Source organism: Cucurbita pepo, chromosome 13 (assembly GCF_057944985.1).
Source record: "Cucurbita pepo subsp. pepo isolate OVF chromosome 13, ASM5794498v1, whole genome shotgun sequence".
Classification (NCBI taxonomy): Eukaryota; Viridiplantae; Streptophyta; class Magnoliopsida; order Cucurbitales; family Cucurbitaceae; genus Cucurbita; species Cucurbita pepo.
Genome location: NC_141810.1, coordinates 2,309,400 through 2,331,081, shown reverse-complemented (window position 1 = coordinate 2,331,081; position 21,682 = coordinate 2,309,400). Strand labels below are relative to the sequence as shown.

Genomic DNA, 21,682 nt, shown 5'->3' with positions numbered 1-21,682 from the left:
ATATATATTGAAATTAGATTACAAATTTTAATTAAATATTTAAAAATAAATAAATAGATATTTTACTAACATTTTAGTTTATTAAAAACAAAAATTTGAATAAATGACACAAACAATTAGGTAAAATATTATTTAGGTTTGAAAAGTTTACAATTCGAATAATTGGGTTAAATTTAAAAAACGTCTCAATCGGGTTCAATCCAACTCACAACACTCCTATGTTCGTATTTCATTACGCAAGAGAAAACTCAAAAATCATCTGTTAGATGAAAAGAGATCGATAACTCTTCGATTATTGAACACCAACACGTGTTATTTAGATTAAAAAATAAAACTTTTTTAATGGACTAGAAACGTAAATGGAGGAATGATTAGTCGAGAGAAAGTTTCGAGAGTCGTTTTGGATAAAGTCAAGAGGGAAAATATGATAGGAACGGTGACAAACAAGCAAAATGCATTAATTTATCTTGACTTGTACGCATTTGGAGCTCTTTGTAGGTTATATGGCCAAAATGTTGATGAAAAAATGGGGTCCGACCACCTTCACGTGATCATTGTCTCTTGTCTCTAATAATAATTTTTTTAATCCTAAAGATTTCGTGTTTTTTTAATTTTAATGAAATAATTAGGAGATTCTCTCGAAGAAATATAGGGTTATGCTTATGATGGCGGGGTGGACAAAATCAATGAAACGAAAGAGACTCGGGTGAATGGAAAGGAAAAATAAAAGAAAAGACTTACTATCTTTGGGCAAAGAATCAAAATTTACATGTCCGAGTAAGTTGAGCGTTAGATTTTTCATGATTCTTTTTCTTATTCAATTTTTTGTTATTATTTATTGGTAAATTTATATACAATAATTGTATTGCAGCGGATATAGTTTAATGATAATAGTGCAATTTAGGATTAATCATTTTTTTATAGAGAAAAATCTCTAGAAACGATGTCTAACATAGACAAATCTGATGGACTCGTTGTCCTAAGGTTCATATGCTGATGTTTTTTTTTTTTTTTTGCAAAAATTTTTGAAATTTTTTCTTAGACTCGACTCAAGCTCAAACAAAATAGCCTTTAAAATTAAAACTTCTTTCGAATTTCTTCTCGTGGAAGAGAAAAAACATTAAAAAAAAAAAGTTGGCTAACGAGACGATGGGAGATAAGCTTCAACTTGAGAGGAAAACAACCCGAATCATACACTAAGGTCCCTAAATGATCGTTTAATAAGAAAAGAGACGAGGATACAGATTTTCAACTAAGAGATCAAATATTTGAATCTTTTAATTTCTTTACACTTCCAGAAATTATTGTCTCCAAAATAATACTGTTTCTATCCTTAACAGTCTTGCACCATAGCTCGGCTGATTAAAGTATTATTTTGTTCTAAGAGATAAAACGTTCGTTTTATTTTTACGGTGAGTAAAAATCCCATTTGAGGTAAATGAATTCACTCGAGTTAGCATTTGAGACGATAAATGAAGAGAGAGAAAAAGAGCAACAAATTTCATAGGGTGTGACAAAGGGGCACGTGCTTATGGTACAATTATATAGGCATAGGGTCCAATGGCTTTTAATAACACGACATCATAGGTCCCTTTTGCATTAAACCATTCATTACCAAATTTGGATTTTGTCTCTCAACAACTACCCTCGTTTATAATTTTAGGTTTAAGCTTAAGGCCCCGAAACCTAAACAAAATCTCGTAATGCTTGTATTTACTTATCGAGCAGTTCGACACAAATTATGTACTAAGTCGTTCATATTCTAGGTTTTGTAACAGCTCAAGTCTACCATTATCAGATATTGTTCGCTTTGGTCCGTTACGTATCGTCATCAGTCTCACGGTTTTAAAACGTGTCTATTAGGGTGAGGTTTTCACACCCTTATAAATAATAGTTCGTTTCTCTCTCTATCGATGTGGGATCTCACAATCCACCCTTATTGAGACCCAACATCTTTATAATCCTCGGTCTGTGAAAAGTGGCTGACGTAGATTTAATTTATATTGTAAAAAATATTGTTAAAACTTAATAAAATTATAATATATTTTTTTTATTGATCTAACCTAATTCAAATAAAATAAATCTCCCAAACCATATATAATGCACATGTCAATTGCAGTTGTCGGTGATTATTTTTTTTAATATATAATAAAATGATATGTAACAACTATCATATTGTAATTATTATTATTATTATTATTATTATTGGTAAAATATTTTAGAAAAGTCTTGGAGTTGTAAATATGTGAAAATCTTGGGCAAAAGAGTAATTGCACGCAGTGATATTTAATTTGTAATTTTAAAAATATTAAACAATATTCTTTCCATTTCACGACCGTTGGTAATTGCTCCCTTGCTTACGTCTCTTGTGTCATCGTCCCGTCGGCGCCTTGCAAATTAGCTTTTAAAAAAACAATAAATAAAATGTAGAATGACCAGAATGCCCCCTGCCTTTTGTTTTTTTTTCGAACCTGCCATTAAATAGTTGCATAAAAAATATTTCATTTTGGACTAAATCAATGTAATATCCATTTATTTAATACGATAACAATAAATAATAATTTTGTTAATAAAATGATTTAATTGCAAATACTTTTAAATTTATAAATATTTATTATTCAATTTAATTTCTACAATTTTAAATAATTTTAGTTATTGTGCAATTTAATTACTAAATTATTTCCATAAATTAATTTATTAAAAATAACTGCAATAATTAAAGACATTATTTTGATAAATTTTCTTAGCGACAAAAACAAAAATAAAATATTTATGTTCGTTCATCCACTCTACCATAGTATTAAAAATAAAATAAAATATTTTTATTTTTAGATTAAATTATTATGCATTATTAAAAAGACAAATGAAAAAGGTGAAATTAAATGGGAATTAGGCTCTCCTAATCATATTATAAAGGAATCCTATGAGATTTTATTATTTTATTTTCTCGCATTAAATATTATTTTATTTATTAAAATAATTAGCTACATAAATAATTAATTAGGGCTGGTGATATTTTTTGCTATTAACATATAAGATTCAATCATGCCAACTAATTTAACGGTTACTTATTGAGATTTTGATTCAAAATTGAAATTAAAATAGCATTTATTTAAAGACATCGATGGAATGTTTTTTTTTTTTTAATATTAATATCACTTTTAATAAATTTATAATAAATTAAAATTATTCCAGAAATGTAAAATTAAAATTTATCGACTTTAAATTTTATGTATATTATATTCCTAAGTTAAAAATATATATAGTGAATAAGTCAACATTTATTATATAGAAAATAAAAAATTTAAATACTTGTATATATATATATATTATATTGAGTTCAAATAAATAAAAAATTTTGGTATATATATATATATATATGATTTTTTAAACTATTTTTTCGATTATTTATTTTCTTATTACTCCTAAAAATAATATAAAATTTGAATTTTGGAGTGTAATTTTAAAAAAATTATTGAAATTGAGTGATATATTTTAATTAAATGTTTGAAAATACGACGTATTAATGTCTTATTTCTATAAAAAAATAAATATTTAAATGGTTTATTAAATAATAATAAGGAAAAAATTATTTGGACCAATAAGAAAATATAAATATTTATTTTCTTTCTCCTATTTTCATACGTGTGAAAAAGCTTAGCTGGATGACACGTGATTAAAAATAAATCCGAGTGGAATATTTGTGAGTAGGTCAAGGGTAGAATTGTCAGACCACAATTATTTTATTTTATTTTTATTTTTTTACATCATCTCTCTGTTTTATTGTTCAATTCGAGACGAGCCAAACCTGACATAAATAAATAAATAAATAGATTTTTAATAAATAAAATTAATCATTTATTTCAACTTTCAGTGAAAATTAGATTATAAAATTGAAATGTAACACTCAGAAGCTTCTCCTTTTTTTTTTTTCTTTCGCTTTAATTTTTTTCCCTGAATGAGGACAGTGAGAGAATCTCTCAGATCTCCCGATTCCATCATCCCATAATCTTCTTCCATTGTTGTTCTTCAATTTCAGGTTCTTTCTCAAGCTTTCATTATGTGAATTTCGATGTTGTTCTCCTCCTTCTCTGATTCCAATTCGCTTGCATTTTGGTCCACTGTGTTAATCGCTTTGACGGCTCACTCTGCTGCAGCAATGAGGTTGTGGTCGCTGCTTGAATTTCTGCTTTGAAGCGGTGTACGGCGGGAGTTTTCCGGAGATAGTCGGAGATGTTTAAGTCGGCGAGATGGAGGAGTGAGAAGAATAAGGTTAAAGCGGAATTTAAGTTGCAGTTTTATGTTACTCAGGTATGGTTGAGATTATTAATTTTGTTTGTTCTTTCACTTCTGTTCTGGACATTTTACTTGATTTTGGAAGTTCTTTTTTGGTTTTGGATTGCGTATGGCGGTTTTGGATTGTGTTTGTGTAATGGAATTTGGAGCATTACTTGAAGTTAGCTGAAAAGATTGATGAAAATGAGAGAAGTATTCGAGTCGGTGATTTGATTCGCTTGGAGCTGAGAAGTTAGTGCATTAATGGATTTGAGACGTTTCTGATGATTTGAATGGACGGAATAGAAACGGATTAATACATCCATGCCCGTGAACCTTTTTGGTTTTTGTTTTATTCATTACAAACAGAGCAAGATTGTTTGGCTGGGCGTTTAGTTACTTGGCCGGTTAGCTAAGATTGTAAATGTAATTTAATTTCAGGTTTCACAGTCAGTGGTGGATGCACTGACGTTATCCGTGGTTCCTGGAGATGTGGGAAAGCCAACTGCAAGACTGGATAAAGTCACAGTTACAGATGGGAGTTGCAAATGGGAAACTCCAGTTTATGAAACAGTCAAGTTCGTGCGGGACACAAAATCTGGGAAAATCAATGAGAAAACCTATTACTTCCTCGTCTCAATGGTATGTATATATGGAAGTTCTAGATTTGATTTGTTTTTTTCTTATCCATGAAAATGTACTACAAATGCAGCTTAACTTGGGTGTTAATATAGGGACGAGCAAAATCAAGGGTTCTTGGGGAGGTTTCTATCAATTTAGCTGATTATGCAGATGCCACAAAATCTTCTTCTGTTTCTCTTCCCCTAAAGAATTCCAATTCTGATGTGGTTTTGCATGTGAGTATTTCGAACTGTTCCCTACCTGCGTGTGTGAACCTATCATTCTTAACAAGGATCGTCGTTTTTGGATTTGAACATTGGGATCTCTGTTGAGCACTGTGATTTCCCTTTCATCATCCATTGTTACTTAATATTTTGCTTATGTTGTTTCGTAGGTTTTGATACAGAAGCTGCAGGCTAAAATTGAGCCAAGGTGAGAATCTATGGTTTCAAGTTTCCTTTCTTAGAGGATATTTTGCTAATGTTTGACTGAGGGTTTGATCTGCTCCTGATGGGGGGAAAAAATGACAGAGAGGGGGAAGATTTTGACAATGTCAGCATTGGATCTCAGGAAACGAGCTTGAAATCATACTTAAGCAATGGTGAAGTAGATGAAAGCATTAAAAGCAATTATACTGAAGTAAGGCTCCATTTCCAAGTAGCATAATAAGCACATTTTCCCCTTCATTGTTTTTCGGAGATTTCATGACCAGTTTTTTAGCATATTTGCTCGTGGACTGAGTATTTTTATTTTCTTGTAAAAAAATAACTGTAGAGTAGATAACCAATTGAATTTTTCCACAGCTGTTGGTATTGTTGCTTTAATTCTTTCCTTTGCTCTGTGTAAATAGGACGAGCAGATTAGCAAGAGCCCTCATGATTTTGAACTAAATGGTGACTGTAGAGAATCAAGTGGATCTGATATTACATTGTCAAGTTCTGAGAGCAGCTCTGGATTTGATACTCCACGAGAACATCAACCTGTTAGTTTATCAGCACTTCCTCGCACACCAGTGACATCCCTTTCAACAACCACTAACAAGGAGAATCAAAGATCACAATCGATATGGCCCCTTGGTTCCGATCATGGAGTAAGCATAGATGAATCATCAGATGACATGCCTCCCGTAGACAGGTCTGGACCAGTAATGAGGTCTGAAGAAAGAGTTGTAAATATTGAGATTGAAAAGCTCAAGGCTGAGCTTGTTGGCTTTTCCAGGCAGGCAGAAGTTTCAGAATTGGAATTGCAGACACTTCGAAAGCAAATTGTCAAAGAAAGTAAAAGGGGTCAGGATCTGTCTAAAGAAATTGTCATTTTGAAAGAGGAGAGAGATTCACTCAGGGAGGAATGCGAGAAACTCAAATCCAAATCCAAAAATAAAATGGAGTTGGAGGATAAGAAAATAGAGGCTCTTCTGGAAGAAACAAAGGAAGAACTAAACCAGGAAAAGGAATTAAATGCCAACATTCGCCTACAACTCCAGAAGACCCAGAAAGCTAATGATGAGTTGATTCTTGCAATGCGAGACCTAGAGGAAATGTTAGAGCAGAAGAATGGTCCAAGCGTTCGTCTCTATGACAGATCAAGATTTTCTGAGAATGCTGAAGGGTTCTATAATACCATTTCCAAGTGTGAATCTGAGAACGATGAGGAGCAGAAGGCATTGGAAAATCTTGTTAAGCAGCATAGTGATGCAAATGAAACATATCTTCTGGAACAAAAGGTTGTTGACCTATATAGTGAAGTAGAATTCTACAAGAGAGAGAAGGATGAATTAGAAATGATTATGGAACAACTAGCACTTGACTATGAAATACTGAAACAGGAAAATCATGGCATGTCATATAAACTGGAGCAATGTGAACTGCAGGAGAAACTTGACATGAAAGAAGAATGTACGCCCTCAGCAACCATAGTAGAGCTGGAAACACACATAGAACACTTGGATAGGGAACTTAAGCAGCGGTCAAAAGATTTCTCTGATTCTTTGAGCACCATAAAAGAACTTGAAGCCCATATGCAGGCCTTGGAGGAAGAGCTGGAGCAGCAAGCTGAAAAATTTGTAGCTGATCTAGAAGATATGACATGTGCTAAAATTGAGCAGGAGCAAAGAGCCATCCTAGCAGAGGAGGACTTGAGGAAGACAAGGTCGAGAAATGCTAGTACAGCAAAAAGGCTTCAAGAAGAACTCAAACGGGTTTCTTTGCAGATAGTCTCGACATTTGATGCAAATGAGAAGGTAGCTGCTAAAGCAGTGGCAGAATCTATCGAGCTGCAACTGCAGAAGATTCAATTAGATGAAAAACTTGTGTCTACTAATAAAGAGCTTCAATCAGTTAAGGAGGAGTCTGACGCTAAGCTCCGTGAACTCTCAAACCTGGTAGATTTGCAAACAAGACAGATCGAACAGATGTTTTTAGAACTTCATACAAAATCTAAGCTGCTTGATCGACAGGAGATTCAAAAAGAAGTTTGTGAATCTCTCTCGAGAGAGATTTTGTTACTCAAGTATGAAATTGAAAGGCTCACAAGAGAAAATAAGTCTCTCAAGGAAGGAGAGAGCTTGAACCAGATCAAAAACATGGAAAGAAATGAACTGGTAACAGCCATCGCTTTGATTATGAAAGAAGGCGAGAAGTTTCAAAACGAGTTAAATAGAAGAAGGCATCAAAATGTTGAACATGAGATATCGATGGGATGTCTACAAACAGAGTTGGAGGTGCTTAGAGATCACTGCAGTGACTTAAAACATTCTTTGGTCGAAGGGGAGATAGAGAAAGATAAACTTAGACATCAGGTCTTTCTGCTAAATGATGACCTGAAGAAGGTGAAAGAATTCAATGGTGTTGACATGCTCTGGCATAGTGATGAACAAGCAGCAGCCTGTGATGGAGTTGAAGCTTTTACAGAAAGCACTAAGTCCACTGCTTCGGAAAGCAGCCCAAAGGAGGTCGCTGCTCTAAAGGGGAAAATTGAGTTGCTTGAGGTATCCTCAAGATCCATGTTTTTGTAAATGGTTATTTATTTTTCAATCAAGTTATTCAATTTATGAATCCTACTCTTCTTTCCAGAGAAAGATAAGTTTGAAAGAAGACGCCATAGAAACTCTAGCTAGTAAAATTTCCGAAAAGGCGATGGATTTTCAGCTCACAATTGAAGAGTTAGAAAGCAAATTGGAAGAAGTTGTTCCTACTAGCAAAATTCAAGAGGTAGGAAATGTGCATTATTATAAGGCATGCAGATTCTAACCTCTATATGGTTGTGTTAAAATGAGTTTGTTCCTCTTCATTTACATTTAAAGCACACACTTCACGAACTACATAGTTATTTGTTAACAATATTATAGTTGATTTGTCACTATAATATCGTTAGCCTTTGTCATTCTTGTGCTTGTTTCCCAGATCTCAAGGTTACATATATTTGTATGTCGTTAAATAACATCTCATGATTGAATTGGAAGCAGGAAGATAACCAAGGCCAAAGCAAAAACACTTCATCATCCATTGAATATGGAAATGGCGTGTCAGTTGGGAGGTATGTTAGAAAACAGATAATAATCTCTCTCTCTTGGAAGTTTTTGCTCAACCTCTGATTCTGTTTGTCCTTTTGAATGAAGGAAACAATCAATTCCCTGATTCTCTTCCTTATTCTATTCTCCACAGGAATGATATAATTTCACCAGAGACCGACAAACTTGACGACAGTGACAACAATGGTGACAAATTTTCGACAGAATTAGCATTATTAAGGGAAAGAAACAAATCAATGGAGAGTGAACTAAAGGAAATGCAAGAGAGATATTCAGAGATAAGTCTCAAGTTCGCAGAGGTAGAAGGTGAAAGGCAACAGCTTGTAATGACTCTACGCAGTCTTAAAAATCGCAAGAAGATTTAGTAATTCTTTTGTAGCATTATATAGAAAAAAGTATACATTTCATGTAGAGGAAGTAGCATGATACCACACAAGACAAGACATTCCATTAGAGTGAATAAATAGTTTGTTTGTCAAGGGGAAGGGAAAAAAAAAAAAAAAAAAAAAAAAAAAAAAAAAAAAAAAAAAAAAAAAGCAAAAACCAACGGAAGCCAGAAATGCCATTATCTGGCATTATCTGTTCCATTGAGTCAAATTTAAAATATTTTTTGTTTCAGTCAACTTTTATTTATTTAATTTAAATGTATGATAATTATTTTCCAGAGATTGTAGTGAAATACACGCGAGGTCTTTTTTATTCTTCTGTTATTTTCACAAGGAAAGAGAAATTTCCTTGTGAAAATAGAAGTAGATTTATGTTAACTCTTTCTTGCTGGGAAGCTCTACTTGTAATTTTTGTCTATAGCAGGAAGTTGCAGTTGGCAGAATTGAAGCCTTGGACATTGTCATGTCAGATAGATGCAGTGTAGAAGATTTTATGAGTGAGCTTTACAGGTATACAAAATGAATTAAATTACATACTTTTCAATGGCTGATCTAATTCTCTTGAAAGAATTGAAGGGGAAAAATACAGGAAAAGATGCTGCAGGTAGAGTTGGTCAAGTAGCCGGTTAATTTGGGTCCACTTTGCAAGTTTGGCTGCTGGAATTGTTCCAGGTTTGTCTCCTTTGTTTTCTCTTTTGAAACAATTGAATCATATTCTATGTTGAATCAATAGGTAGACAGTCACAAGTGCCATGAGTAGGGAATGATCCAAATTAGTCTGTATTAGGACCAAACTCATAACATCTTCTCCCAATTGAACTCCTAAAGATTGTTTTCTCTTTGCCTGCACAAACCCAGATGCCATTTACTTCATTTCATAATCTGTTCTGCAACAAAAACTTAATAGCAGGTGAGATGGGGAAAACCATAGGTTTAAGTTAGAATACCATCTTAAACGAGTGGAATCCAGCAATGAAATTGTATGGCTTTAACCCAAAGTGGACGATATCATACTAATGTAGTAGTATATTGAGGAAGATCGTAGCATTTAAGTTCGAACGAAAGGCCTTACCTCTGCAACAAGTCCTCCATGGCTGTCCAATATTCTGAATGCTGTTCTGCCCCAAATTCCTTCAAACCTATATCCGAAACTTGGCCGAGATTCTCCTCCACATAATTTCACATCACATCTTAACTTTTTACTGATAAATTTGAGAACCCTTTTCACTCTAAAGAATGGTTTTATTTCCTCTGTATTTACACCACCATCCTTATATCCTTCCCAATCACATAGAAACCAGATTCTCTGCCAAAGGAAACCAAAAATAACCAATGACAATAATCAATGCATCAAAGCTACACAATAATATCCAGTCCTTGTTCATCGAAACCCACCTTTCGACGCAGCGTAAAGAGAAGTTTCCCTCTGAGATCCATCAAAAAGACTTCCCTGCTGCTCTTTTCATCATAGTTGTCTATTCGATAAACAATCTGACCATTCCCATTGAAAACAGTAAGCCCATTTCCTTGCATGATAAGGGACTTCATCCATACAGTGAAAGTTTCTGGATTTGAATCAGCTGTCATACAAGGAAAACAAGCAGATTCACCACCAAAAAAGAGAGAAATTGAAGAAAATGAAACTTTTAGCCATTTGGGACAGAAGATTCTGTCTTCTTTCCCAGATACTTTATGGCCCTCCTTGATCATCTAATCAGCATCTCAGTTTATGTGTTGAAATAAAACTAAAATAGGAGAAGAAACCCAAAACAAAACATGGGGTTCAATGATTAGTTTATTATTATTATTATCATGCATGACGACATATAGATATATTTGTTTAATGTAAGTAAAGTATATGATTTCATAGTCTTCCATTGAGATGGAAGAAACTATTTATTTTTTGTTTGTCTTAAAAGTAAATGCAAGTACTTATTTTTGCATATAATATTTATAAAGAATAATATCCTCCTATTTTACTTTTCTTTCGGAATGAAAGTTGCTTGCTTGCTACTTTTGCAGCTATATTTAGTCCACGTTGTCTTTTATTATCATTATTATCATATAGAAATTAGAATGGATAATTAAGATAGCAAGTGTTGCTATTGGTTGGACTTTCATTTCTTTTTAGTTATATTTATTTCTAAATTTATTGATTAGACTTTTAATTGTTTTAGTTCTCTTCATCTTGAGTTTGGTATTGGAATCACATTGAAAAGCTATTGGCTGATATGACTTGTTTGCCTTTTAGGTCTGTTTGTGATGATTATCATTTGGTGGATATTGAATTTTACACGAACATGGAAATTCAACGAATATGAGGTAAGAAATCGAACTTAATGAATCATTACTCGTAATGTATGCTAATAGAACTATTTTTAATTTGAAACGTCGAATTTAAGTGTGAAACAACGTAATGTTGAACATAACCAAACATTTTTTTTTATAATTTAATCCAGATAAAGTATATAAAGTATCTCGTTAAAGGTCTCAGATAATGACCTAACCTAATTTCTAGAACACAATTAGATTGAGAATGCTAATGTCACTTTATGCACGATAGGAAGGTCTTTCAACATAAGGTGTACATCACTTTCATACGCATAAGTTCATATACAATTCTTTTGTATAGACCAAATACTTTAGACATGCATCACTTTTATGTACTTTAGGCCTCTCTAAGTATGCATCACTTTCGACATAGATATGCATCACTTTCATACATACTGACTCTACATTCATTACTTTCATGTATCTAAAGCCTTTGGACATACATCTCTTTCCGACAGTCAAATTTTATGGCAACATATGCATGTACACAATATAGTTTAATAACATGATAGCGACATAGAAAATTTTTCGTTCATCAATATAATCGTTTTAGGGACATACGTACTTTCCATCACACAACATTAATGATTTTCACATAATACACGGACTATTACATAAATATATAAAAATACTCAATAATTTACCCTATTGTTAGAGTCGATTATATTAATGGTTCCTAGGTTTAACCGAGCCTATCAATAGAGCTAACATAACTTAAGTATCTTAAAGGTTTAACCGAGCCTATTAATAGAGCTAACATAACTTAAGTATCCTAAAACTTATCTTAAATGATAGCTATACATACATTTTCTAATCTTAATTAAATCGAATCCAACCTTGAATTTTTTTCTTTTTTATTTTTTATAACTTAACTATAATAATAATAATAATAATAATAATAATAATAATAATAATAGATCAATTCATAATAAGGAAGTCAAGAAGGCGACCTAGCTTTGGTTGACCTTTTATAAGAAAAAAAAAAAAGTTATCCTTTTTGTCCTAAAGGTCTTCTAATACAACCTCGCACCCCTTGCTCCAATCCCATACATTCATTTGACAAATTCTCTAAAACCATATAAAATAATCAATTTCAATACCAATTAGGTAATTAATTTTGTTTTAATTTAAACGTGTTTTTTCGATTATAATTTTCATCCTTCTTATCCAACTCACGTTCATATTTCTTACTCAATTTAATTCGAAATATCTATTTAGCCCACAAAATTAGACACAATACCCGCTTCAAATGAGGTGATAAATCCTCGTTTAAATAGAGAACAAAGAGAGTTTTCTCCGTGTTGGCTAAACAGAGATAGCCATAGGACGAAGTTATATTCCTTGTCCCATCCTCATTCTGCTCGTGGACATCTCTACAAGGAACAAAAAAAAACTATATACACACGTTTTCCTAAACACAACATTTTTTCGACAACATCATTTTAACAAAGGAAGCTTCTAGTTCCAATTTCAACTCTAGGTTGTTTAGTGCACAAGGACACAATTATACCATCTAGATTTTAGATGTACAACCCGCTTAAAAATAACGATAAATATAATTATACTTTCTTAGACGACGAAATTATTGAAAGAAAACTAAGTTTATAATTTGATCAGATAATGATAGTCAATCCGAGCATAGCACTAATTACTACTTGAAAGGTCGATAGTTCGATTCCTCACTCCATAACAGTATTAAAAAAAATTATAATAAACTCTTAAATAAAGGTTGGTAGAAGTATTGGAAGTAGAATCATGAGTACCACGTTGAAGTTATGTTATTTATTTATCGATTTATTTATTTATCTAGAGGTATGTAGAATGGTACATTGACTTGGGATTGGTTGAAATTTTATAATTTAATTTAATTTTCATATAAAATAATTATGGGACGGTTTGATGATAGGATTTGTCACTCTTTAAATTATATTGTTTTTATGTGATGATGTTTGAGTTTAATCTAACATCACGCTTCTAATTTTAAATAACATAATTAATAATGGAATTAAATATTCCTCTAATATCTCCACATTTTATTAATATTTTAATTCACGTTTTCGTAAATTAATATTTTAACATTTTTATTGATATTAATATTTAAATCACAACTTAAAAAATAAAATCATAATAAAATAAAATCATAATAAAAGAGATCTAAATTGGCTGTTAATATATAATTTAATTATAATATGGAAAATGAGTTTATATAATATAAGAAATTAATTAAAAATAAAAATAGTTGGCTTTTAAATTACTCCTTCCTAGATAAGGATAACTTCTCTTAATTCTTTTTATTATTATTATTATTATTATTATTATTATTATTATTATTATTATTATTATTATTATTATTATTATTTATTATTATTATTATTATTATTATTAACTTTGGCTTTACTTTATATAATATGCTTTCTTTTTTCATTTCGAGTTGCTTTTTGTAATTTATATCGAAGTCAAATTCATATTATTAATTTCGTATATATAACTAAATACACGTGAAAAATATTTTTTATTAATTCAAAAAATTTTAAATGGAAAATAATTTTCAGAATATAAAATTGAAAATATTTTGAAAATGTATATAATATGTTTTGGGTTTGAGGATTTTTTTTTTGTCATAATTAATTAAATTTAATAATAAATCAAAATTAGCAATTATTTTTATTTTTTAGTTGAACGATTGGGATAAAGATTAAAAAATTATTAATTTGATCGAGAATTTATGTTTTAAATAATTAAATTATGTTTAGTTCTTTTTTTTTTAACAGACACTTTAGTCTGGTGCTCGTGGGTTGAGTTGGGTCGGATTGAAACATTTTTTAGACACAACTTAATTGTTCGAATCGTAAAGTTTTTCAACCCATACATTTCTTATTAAACAAGTAGCATATCGAGACTAATAAATAAGTTCCTGACTTGTTTTATATACATGAGGTTGTTGATGATGTGATTAGGAGTTTAATATGTTTAATATATGTGTTTATGACGTGGTTAATTGATTATATATATATATATATATATATATATATATATAGATAGATGCATGCATAAGATGTGAGCATGCTATAAATGTGAGCTAGAAATGTTATGACTCTGAGTTAATTATGTGTTGTATATGACTATTGTTAGCCTACTCAACCTCAGAAATTCCAAGTCGTCACGTAATGAGAAGAATTCCTGACATTGGATTATATGACATTTACAGGCCGTCAGAGAGTTCAAAATTCCTAACAGTTGAATTATATGACATTACGTCAAAGAGTTCAGTAGACGTGTCGTATTTGTCAGAGAGTTCAAAATTCCTGATAGTTGGATTATATGACATTGCAGGCCGTCAAAGAGTTCAGTAGACGTGTCGTATTTGTCAGAGAGTTCAAAATTCCTGATAGTTGGATTATATGACACTACAGGTCGTCAAAGAGTTCAGTAGACGTGTCATATTTGACCGAGAGCAAATCTTACATACATGTCCAAAAATTTAGATAAACATATAAAGAATCAACTGTCCATGCTTGAAAAATAACTTGAATACCTTTTAATGAGGAAAAGAAATTAGAAATTATTTTAATTTTTTTAGATAAACGTGACATTGAATGACCGTTGAATGACCAAGGTAGCGAACCATTGAATGACCAAGGTAGCGAAGTAACCGAGCTAGAGACTACAGTTAAATCCGAGTCTATTGTTGTTTGTGAACTTACTTGTGGGTGGGCGGGCTTTACATGTATAAGCTGATATTTTAGAACAAATTAAGAAATGCTATTTTGGGACACATTAGAAGAATAAAAATGAAACAATTTTAGGCCGAATGAAATCAGAAAAAGAAAAAAAAAAAAAAAAAAATTATGAATGAAATATTTATTTGTATTTCCTCGGTAACTTCTATTTCTACATTAATTCTTTACAAGAACCCAAAAAACCTAAATGAAACAAACCAAAATCTGTGAAAGAAAAGGGAAAATTTGTATGAACTTCAAAAATAAACTAACAAAATTTACATTTGGCGACGGATTAAGCCATAAACAGTCACCAATGCCATAATCAGAGATCTTTCAATCTGAGAGGTTGCATTTAAACTCAGAACATCATCTCCCAACAGAATTCCATTACTTGAAACTTTTCGTTTCGCCTGCAAACACAATCAATATCGTTTCAATCAGTTACAATCCGTAGGGAAATTATTTCTGATTATTCTATGAAAACGAAACGAAATCGGATTCGATGATATGAGATGAGATTGTTCACCTCTGCAACTACTTCTCCGTTGATATTGATTATTCTAAAAGCGAGTTTTCCGTCCATTTTCACCAATGAAAATCTCTCGAATCCCACACTAATTTCGCAGATCGATTCATTCCTCTTCCGCGATCCGGATCTGTACAATTTCCTCACACGAAAGCTAGGGTTCATACTTCTCTCTGATTCGATCCATCGGTATCCCTCCCATCCTCGAAGAAACGAGAATTTCTGCAGAAATTTAACCAAATCTATGAATAATCGAACAGAACTCAACGATTTAACATCAAAATCAGGAGAACAAAACTCACAGAAACCGCCAAATTTCTTTTTATGTGGCGTACCTTTTTTCTGATGGTGAAAAGAACTTTTCCTCTTAGATCCATGAGAAAAACTTCGCGGCTGCATTTCCTGTCGTAGTTATCGACTCTGTAGACGATGTCGCCATTGGAGTCGAAGACGGTGCAGCCATTTGTGTGGTAAATCAGAGATTTCATCCAAATCGTGAAGGTTTCGGTTTCGGAACAGAGCGGTGAAGACGACGGAGATGACGACGGCGACGGCGACGGCGCTGATTGAGGGTACACTTTGGCCATGGAAATGGAAGAAAGAGAAGGTTTGAAAGTTTGATGAAGAAGGTGAAAATGAGGAAGAGAGGAATTTATAGGGAGTTTTTTTTTTTTATTTAACGAATTAAAAAAAACACAATTAATTAATAATTGAATAATATAAATATTAAAAAATGCTGTCTTTTTATCCAACGAAGAAGGCGGCCATTTTAACTTTTAAATTTCTTACATTTATTATTCCATTATTATTTTTTTATTATTAAAATTGTATGAAATAATTTAATAAAATTAAAGGTTTATAATTAAAATTGATTAATTTAATCTACGTTAAATTATAAATCTTAACAAATTAAAAAAATTTAAAAATTAGTAAATTTTTTTTATAAATATAAACAATTTATATCATAAATTTATAATTTTGAAAGTTCAGGGACCAAATCGACACCCATATTTATTTCGTTAGTCAGCACGGTTGATATTTATATTATATTTTATCAATTTTTCTATGGTATAATAAAAATATCCTGAACGTAAAATCTATATATACATTAAAAAAATGTCAACCTGTAAACCGAAATTTAAAATCGGGAGAGAGAAAGTGTTTTTCACCTAATGGAAGAGTGAGAAAAAACACGTCGAGTTGAAGTGGAGAGTGCAGCCAACCATCATTTTTTATTTTTTATTTTTTATTTTTTATTTTTGGTATTTTCCCTTTATTAATAAATATTATTAATGGTGGCTGAGTTTGAATCCTTTTCAAACTTTATAATCTACGTAATTATAATAATAATCCCTATTTAATTATCTAATTCTGATGTATACAACTCCCTAATTTAAGGATAATTATCGCATTTTAAATTTTTTTAATTTTTTTAAATTTTAATTACTTGAATTTAATTGTTACTTTATTCTAAGTTTTAAAACTATGGACTATTTTAAATTATTATTATATTATAAGTTTTAAAACTATGGTAGATTGAGGATGAGGATAACACATTCTTATAATACCAACTTTATCATATGATAAATTAAGTTATTTATTGTTATCTTTGATGTAATAAATAATTAAAAGAAAAGATTAATAAAGGAATTAAAAGATGACAAATCAAATTTGATGTTAACCATCCCTAGCTCATTCAAGCTTCAAAAAAGAGGAAAATTCAATCTTTTTTTTTATATATATATATAAAAAAAAAAATCGATCGGGATTTGGAATCCAGATTCAATATCTGATGGTCTCGACATTCTCCTGCAATATACCCACGTTACCTATTTATTATGAATTGCTTCTAAGAGTGAAAATTATCCCGATAGAAAAATTTCTAGGACGTCATCCAATATACAATTGTTTCATGCTAAGCACGATTAAATTTTGAGCTCTTATGATTGAGTCATAAAAAACAAAGGTGCACCTTGTTAGTATAGATACGAGTCCGTGTGTCAACGAGAACGTTGGACACCTAAAGGGGGTGGATTGTGAGATCCCACATCAGTTAGAGGAGGGAACGAAACATTCCTTATAAGCGTGTGGAAACTTCTTCCTGACAATTGATAATCAGTGGTCTTGGGTCATTACAGCTAATAACCCTCAATTCTTTTGTGCATTTCTTAACGACTATATCCTTAAGATTATTCTCATTTGGACGAGGTTTCTGTTCATTCATGTACATTTTCTTCATTCAGATGTCACAACATATAATCAATTTACGCGTTTTTTGTTCCAATCTTTGTATGGGATAATTAAAAAAAAATATAAGGGTAAATTAAAGGCATAGTCCCACAAACAATTAGAAGATAATGGTCATGGCCTAACAATGTTGGTGTGTAATTAAGTAATATTATCATGGTGTAATGACAATTAATACAATTAATTTAACTAAACAAGCTCCTCCCCCACCCAATTAAATGTGCTTTTATATATAATATGGTTTAAAAAATGGGAATTAATTTTATATGGTTCTAAGCTATTTTGTCCATTTCTTCCCACATTTTTTAAACTAATCCTATAATAAAGTTTGCATCTTTTTTTAAATTATATAACCCACTAAATATTAAAAAAAAAAAAAAAAAAAAAAACTTTTTATAGTAAAAAACTTATTTAAGTAATAACCCAAAAAAGGTTATTTATTTTTAAAAAATTATAATGGGTAATTAAAGGAACCCATTGTTGACTTTTTGTCTTGTAGGGTCAACAAAGTTTATTAAGAGAATAAAACATAATTTTGTTTCCCAAATGAAAATTAATAATTATTAACAAAAGTCAATCAAATGTCAACTTTTCCAACCCAAAATTTCATAACCCTTGATGAATGTTTTTTTATTTTTTAATGTAAAAATTGTTTTTTTTTTTATAAATAATTGCATATAGGTTTTATTTATTTATTTATTATTATTATTATTTGGCTAGGGTATTAATGGTCGTTGTTTCAATACGACGTGTGAGATCTCATGTCGGTTGGAGAGAGAAATAAAACATTATTTATAAGGGTGTGGAAACCTCTCCCTAATAGACACGTTTTAAAACCGCGAGACTGATAGTGATACGTACCAGATTAAAACAGACAATATCTACTAACAAGTTCATGATGAAATATTTCGATTATATTTTAGCATATGAATTATTATTGTTTTTATTAGGATAATAAATAATAATAATAATAAATATATTAGAAATTACTCCTCCTTTTAAAAGAAATATATAATTTTTTATATACCGCAAAATTAAATAAAAATTTTACTAAATTTAAATAGAGGACGAAAGTAAGGATGTTGTTCTTCGGCCCCACAATCGCTCCATTAACATCTCTATAAAAAAAAAAAAAAAAAAAAAAAAAAAAAAAAAAAAATTCTTTATAGAAAACTCGATCCCTACAAATTCTGTTTAGATTCCACAAAATTAAATAGAAATTTTCAAACAGACAAGAATTTAATTAAGGGACGGTGACGAGGACGTCATTTTCCAGCTCCACCTCATTGACATCTCTATTCACGAGTTCAACGACCACCATTTATAAGCAATCTCGAAAAGTAAAAAAAAAATAAAGTAAACCAATTTTTACAAAAACAACATCAATTATAATATCTAGATATTTAAAAAAAATGCAATAATAATAATAATAATAATAATAAAAGATGAATAGACATTCACACGATATAATAAATTTATGTGTACCATAAAACCCGAACATTTCATTATGAAAAAAAAAGAGGCGCGTTATTTTCTAGGGACAAAATTGACCCTACAACAATATGTAGGGGGGCATGTCATGTCTATTTATTTCCCAACTTATGTGGTCTCATAAGCTCAACATGTTTTGTCTTGCCTTTATTCGTTGTCAACCTTTCCCATTTATTATATTGTCTTCCATTTTTTTCAACAAATAATTATATCTAAAAAAAAATTAATATTCCTTGATTAAAAATGTCCAATATTTAATATTATTATTATTTTTTTATTTCCATTGGAATAATAAATATTCTTCCATATATTCAAATCTTAGTGTGGACCCCACACGATTTTGATTATAATCATTATTTTCTGTTTTCTTTTCTTTAAATCCACGTGGAAAAGGCTTTGAGAATAATATAAATTAATATTTATTTTTCAGTTTATTATATGAAACTAAATTAAAAATTAATTTGTTATATTGTTGTGTTATTTCTTGATATATTTGAAATGATTAATATTTACTTAAACCTTATTATAAAATTTTTCAATATATGGTTTAGAATATGTAATCATTAATATAATTTAATTAATTTATTTTTTTCATCACTAAAATATCCTTATTCATTACTCGAGGAGGATCCGCTTTAACGATGCCCACACCGTCCCTAGTAAGTAATGAACTATTCACGATTATCATGACCCTGTATAGTTAAATATTGATCTTCAACCCTACCGTCACTATGAGCTCGATCAATCACATATTCTCTAACTTCTGTCTATAATGATTATTTCTGAACGCAAATGAAAACGTTCCCATATATGAACCAATTGTCATGAAAATTTGTATCATGAATGTAGGTGTATAATCTTCAATGAATTATCGGATGCTGAACATGATCATCTTCTCGTTGAACTGGGTTATCTTCCTACTGATCTATCCAAATATCAGATTTAGAGAAAAATATTTAGTACCCTAAATCTAAAATCTTTTATAAAAGTAATTACATCGTTTTAAAATCTTATTACAGACTAACGTATTATATTCAACGACTCTTTCCATTTCATCTAATCATCTCTCGAGCATCTAAAAGTAAAGCTAATCAAAACACCGAAACACGTGTAATTCAAAATCAATTACGTATACAAAAGAAGGATAAGGAATATGTTTAAAAAGATTATAGAAAACAAAATGATGATAAATATAGTTTGTTTTATATGGGTAAATTGAATAATGTAACACATGGGGTATGTTTGTTTAATTAATTAAAAAATAAAAGTAGAGAAGGAGAATATTATATGGTAATTAAAGACTATTATATAATATATATATATCTATATAAATGGAATTGTGAATTATGATTATGAAGTGGGGTTGCTGACATCAGCTTCCACTTACCCTTCTTCTTGGGGTTCTTAGCCATTTGTATTTGCTGAGTCAGCACTACTTCTTATTAATGAGTCAGTTTCCATTGTTTTTTTAAAATTTAAAAAAAAAAAAATATATATATATATATATATATTATAATTTGGTTAATTTTTTCCAAATTAAACTAATGGGTCAATAACTAATTGCCAACCCCACTTTCATCCATGATATTTTGGGGAAAAAAGTTATAAATTTTAAAATATATAAATATATAAATAAAATAGAGATTATATTTTTTTTAACTAATTTTTAATCTATTTTTACAATTATTTTCGATTAAAATACTATTTTTGCATTGTACTTTAAGTTTCATTTAATTTTAATAATTCTTTAAATATATATATATATATTCTTATCAGCATTTTCTAATAATTTGTGAAAATAATGAAAATTATTGTTAATTTGGATAAAAATAAAATTTAAAGATTAAATTTAAAAGTTATTAAAAATATAGGGATAATGTTTTTTTTTTTTATATAAAATAAATCCAAATTTAAGAATTGAAAAAAGTTTTAAACGTATGGTTCTTAGAATTTGTCTCACATGCCCCTCTTTAACTTGATGGGTCCATGCTCATAAACTTGGTTCTTAATTCATCCATGTGCTCATCAAGTGGATGTACAGTCGTCTAAAAGCTTGTCATACTTTCGCTCGTTAAATTTTAGATATAAAAATTATTTGTTAAAATATAAAGAATAAATTAGAAATATAGTTACAAACCAAATTATAAAAGTTTATTTGTTATTCTGGGTGTAACAGTCACTGCTAATAGACATTGTCCGTTTTCGCTCGTTACGTGTTGCCATCAACTTCACGGTTTTAAAATACGTCTACTAGGAAGAGGTTTGTTCCCCTCTCCAACTGATATGAGACTTTGTTGGCACACCACTCAGTGATTAGCTCTAATACCATTTGTAACAATCTCAAGTCCACTGTTAGCAAGTAAGGTCTGTTTTGGTTTGTTATGTATCGCTATCAGTCTCACGATTTTAAAACGCGTCTATTAGGGAGAGATTCGTTCTCCTCTCCAATGGTTGCGGATTAAGATAGTAAAAAATTTTATGATATATAATCATTTTAAATATGAATAATTTGATTCTCTAAGTTCGCAATTATTTTTGTATTATTGCGCCCGAC

General features: G+C 30.4%; 3 protein-coding genes across 11 annotated transcripts; 1 reads left to right on the top strand and 2 right to left on the bottom strand.

The window, feature by feature from the left end:
- Window positions 1–3,884: 3,884 nt before the first annotated feature.
- Window positions 3,885–11,290, top strand: LOC111808619 (uncharacterized). 9 transcript variants are annotated; one of them, XR_015411503.1, is made up of 13 exons: window positions 3,885–4,039; window positions 4,158–4,311; window positions 4,717–4,917; window positions 5,010–5,132; window positions 5,291–5,328; window positions 5,427–5,535; window positions 5,747–7,882; window positions 7,968–8,105; window positions 8,360–8,430; window positions 8,559–8,724; window positions 9,236–9,308; window positions 9,388–9,483; window positions 11,063–11,290. XR_015411503.1 is itself a non-coding variant. In XM_023694714.2 (13 exons), the coding sequence occupies exons 2-12, from the start codon at window positions 4,234–4,236 to the stop codon at window positions 9,439–9,441; spliced, it is 3,195 nt and encodes a 1,064-aa protein (XP_023550482.2). In that variant the 5' UTR covers window positions 3,885–4,039; window positions 4,158–4,233; the 3' UTR covers window positions 9,442–9,483; window positions 11,063–11,290. The 9 variants fall into 9 exon arrangements, 3 of the variants coding, with proteins under 3 accessions (XP_023550482.2, XP_023550480.2, XP_023550489.2); XR_015411499.1 differs by having other exon boundaries at window positions 9,236–9,321; XR_015411501.1 differs by having other exon boundaries at window positions 9,236–9,321; window positions 9,380–9,483.
- LOC111808621 (protein LURP-one-related 4-like) lies at window positions 9,270–10,861 on the bottom strand. Its single transcript, XM_023694722.2, has 3 exons — window positions 10,207–10,861; window positions 9,884–10,117; window positions 9,270–9,655 (listed from the first exon to the last, which is right to left on the bottom strand). The coding sequence occupies exons 1-3, from the start codon at window positions 10,519–10,521 to the stop codon at window positions 9,521–9,523; spliced, it is 684 nt and encodes a 227-aa protein (XP_023550490.1). The 5' UTR covers window positions 10,522–10,861; the 3' UTR covers window positions 9,270–9,520.
- Window positions 11,291–14,988: 3,698 nt separating the features above from the next.
- Window positions 14,989–16,027, bottom strand: LOC111808998 (protein LURP-one-related 4). Its single transcript, XM_023695287.2, has 3 exons — window positions 15,726–16,027; window positions 15,391–15,612; window positions 14,989–15,274 (listed from the first exon to the last, which is right to left on the bottom strand). The coding sequence occupies exons 1-3, from the start codon at window positions 15,975–15,977 to the stop codon at window positions 15,140–15,142; spliced, it is 609 nt and encodes a 202-aa protein (XP_023551055.1). The 5' UTR covers window positions 15,978–16,027; the 3' UTR covers window positions 14,989–15,139.
- Between the last annotated feature and the right edge of the window lie 5,655 nt (window positions 16,028–21,682).

Excerpts from the sequence above, each read along its gene's own strand:
- LOC111808619 (XM_023694712.2), top strand. The coding sequence starts at position 4,234 with ATGTTTAAGTCGGCGAGATGGAGGAGTGAGAAGAATAAGGTTAAAGCG. Across the intron at positions 5,329-5,426 it reads CAGGCTAAAATTGAGCCAAG|AGAGGGGGAAGATTTTGACA; the intron begins GTGAGAATCTAT and ends AAAAAATGACAG. Across the intron at positions 8,106-8,359 it reads CTACTAGCAAAATTCAAGAG|GAAGATAACCAAGGCCAAAG; the intron begins GTAGGAAATGTG and ends AATTGGAAGCAG.
- LOC111808621 (XM_023694722.2), bottom strand. The coding sequence starts at position 10,521 with ATGATCAAGGAGGGCCATAAAGTATCTGGGAAAGAAGACAGAATCTTC. Across the intron at positions 10,118-10,206 it reads TCTTTACGCTGCGTCGAAAG|AGAATCTGGTTTCTATGTGA; the intron begins GTGGGTTTCGAT and ends TTCCTTTGGCAG. Across the intron at positions 9,656-9,883 it reads ATGGAGGACTTGTTGCAGAG|GCAAAGAGAAAACAATCTTT; the intron begins GTAAGGCCTTTC and ends GGGTTTGTGCAG.
- LOC111808998 (XM_023695287.2), bottom strand. The coding sequence starts at position 15,977 with ATGGCCAAAGTGTACCCTCAATCAGCGCCGTCGCCGTCGCCGTCGTCA. Across the intron at positions 15,613-15,725 it reads TTTTCACCATCAGAAAAAAG|AAATTCTCGTTTCTTCGAGG; the intron begins GTACGCCACATA and ends AAATTTCTGCAG. Across the intron at positions 15,275-15,390 it reads ACGGAGAAGTAGTTGCAGAG|GCGAAACGAAAAGTTTCAAG; the intron begins GTGAACAATCTC and ends TTGTGTTTGCAG.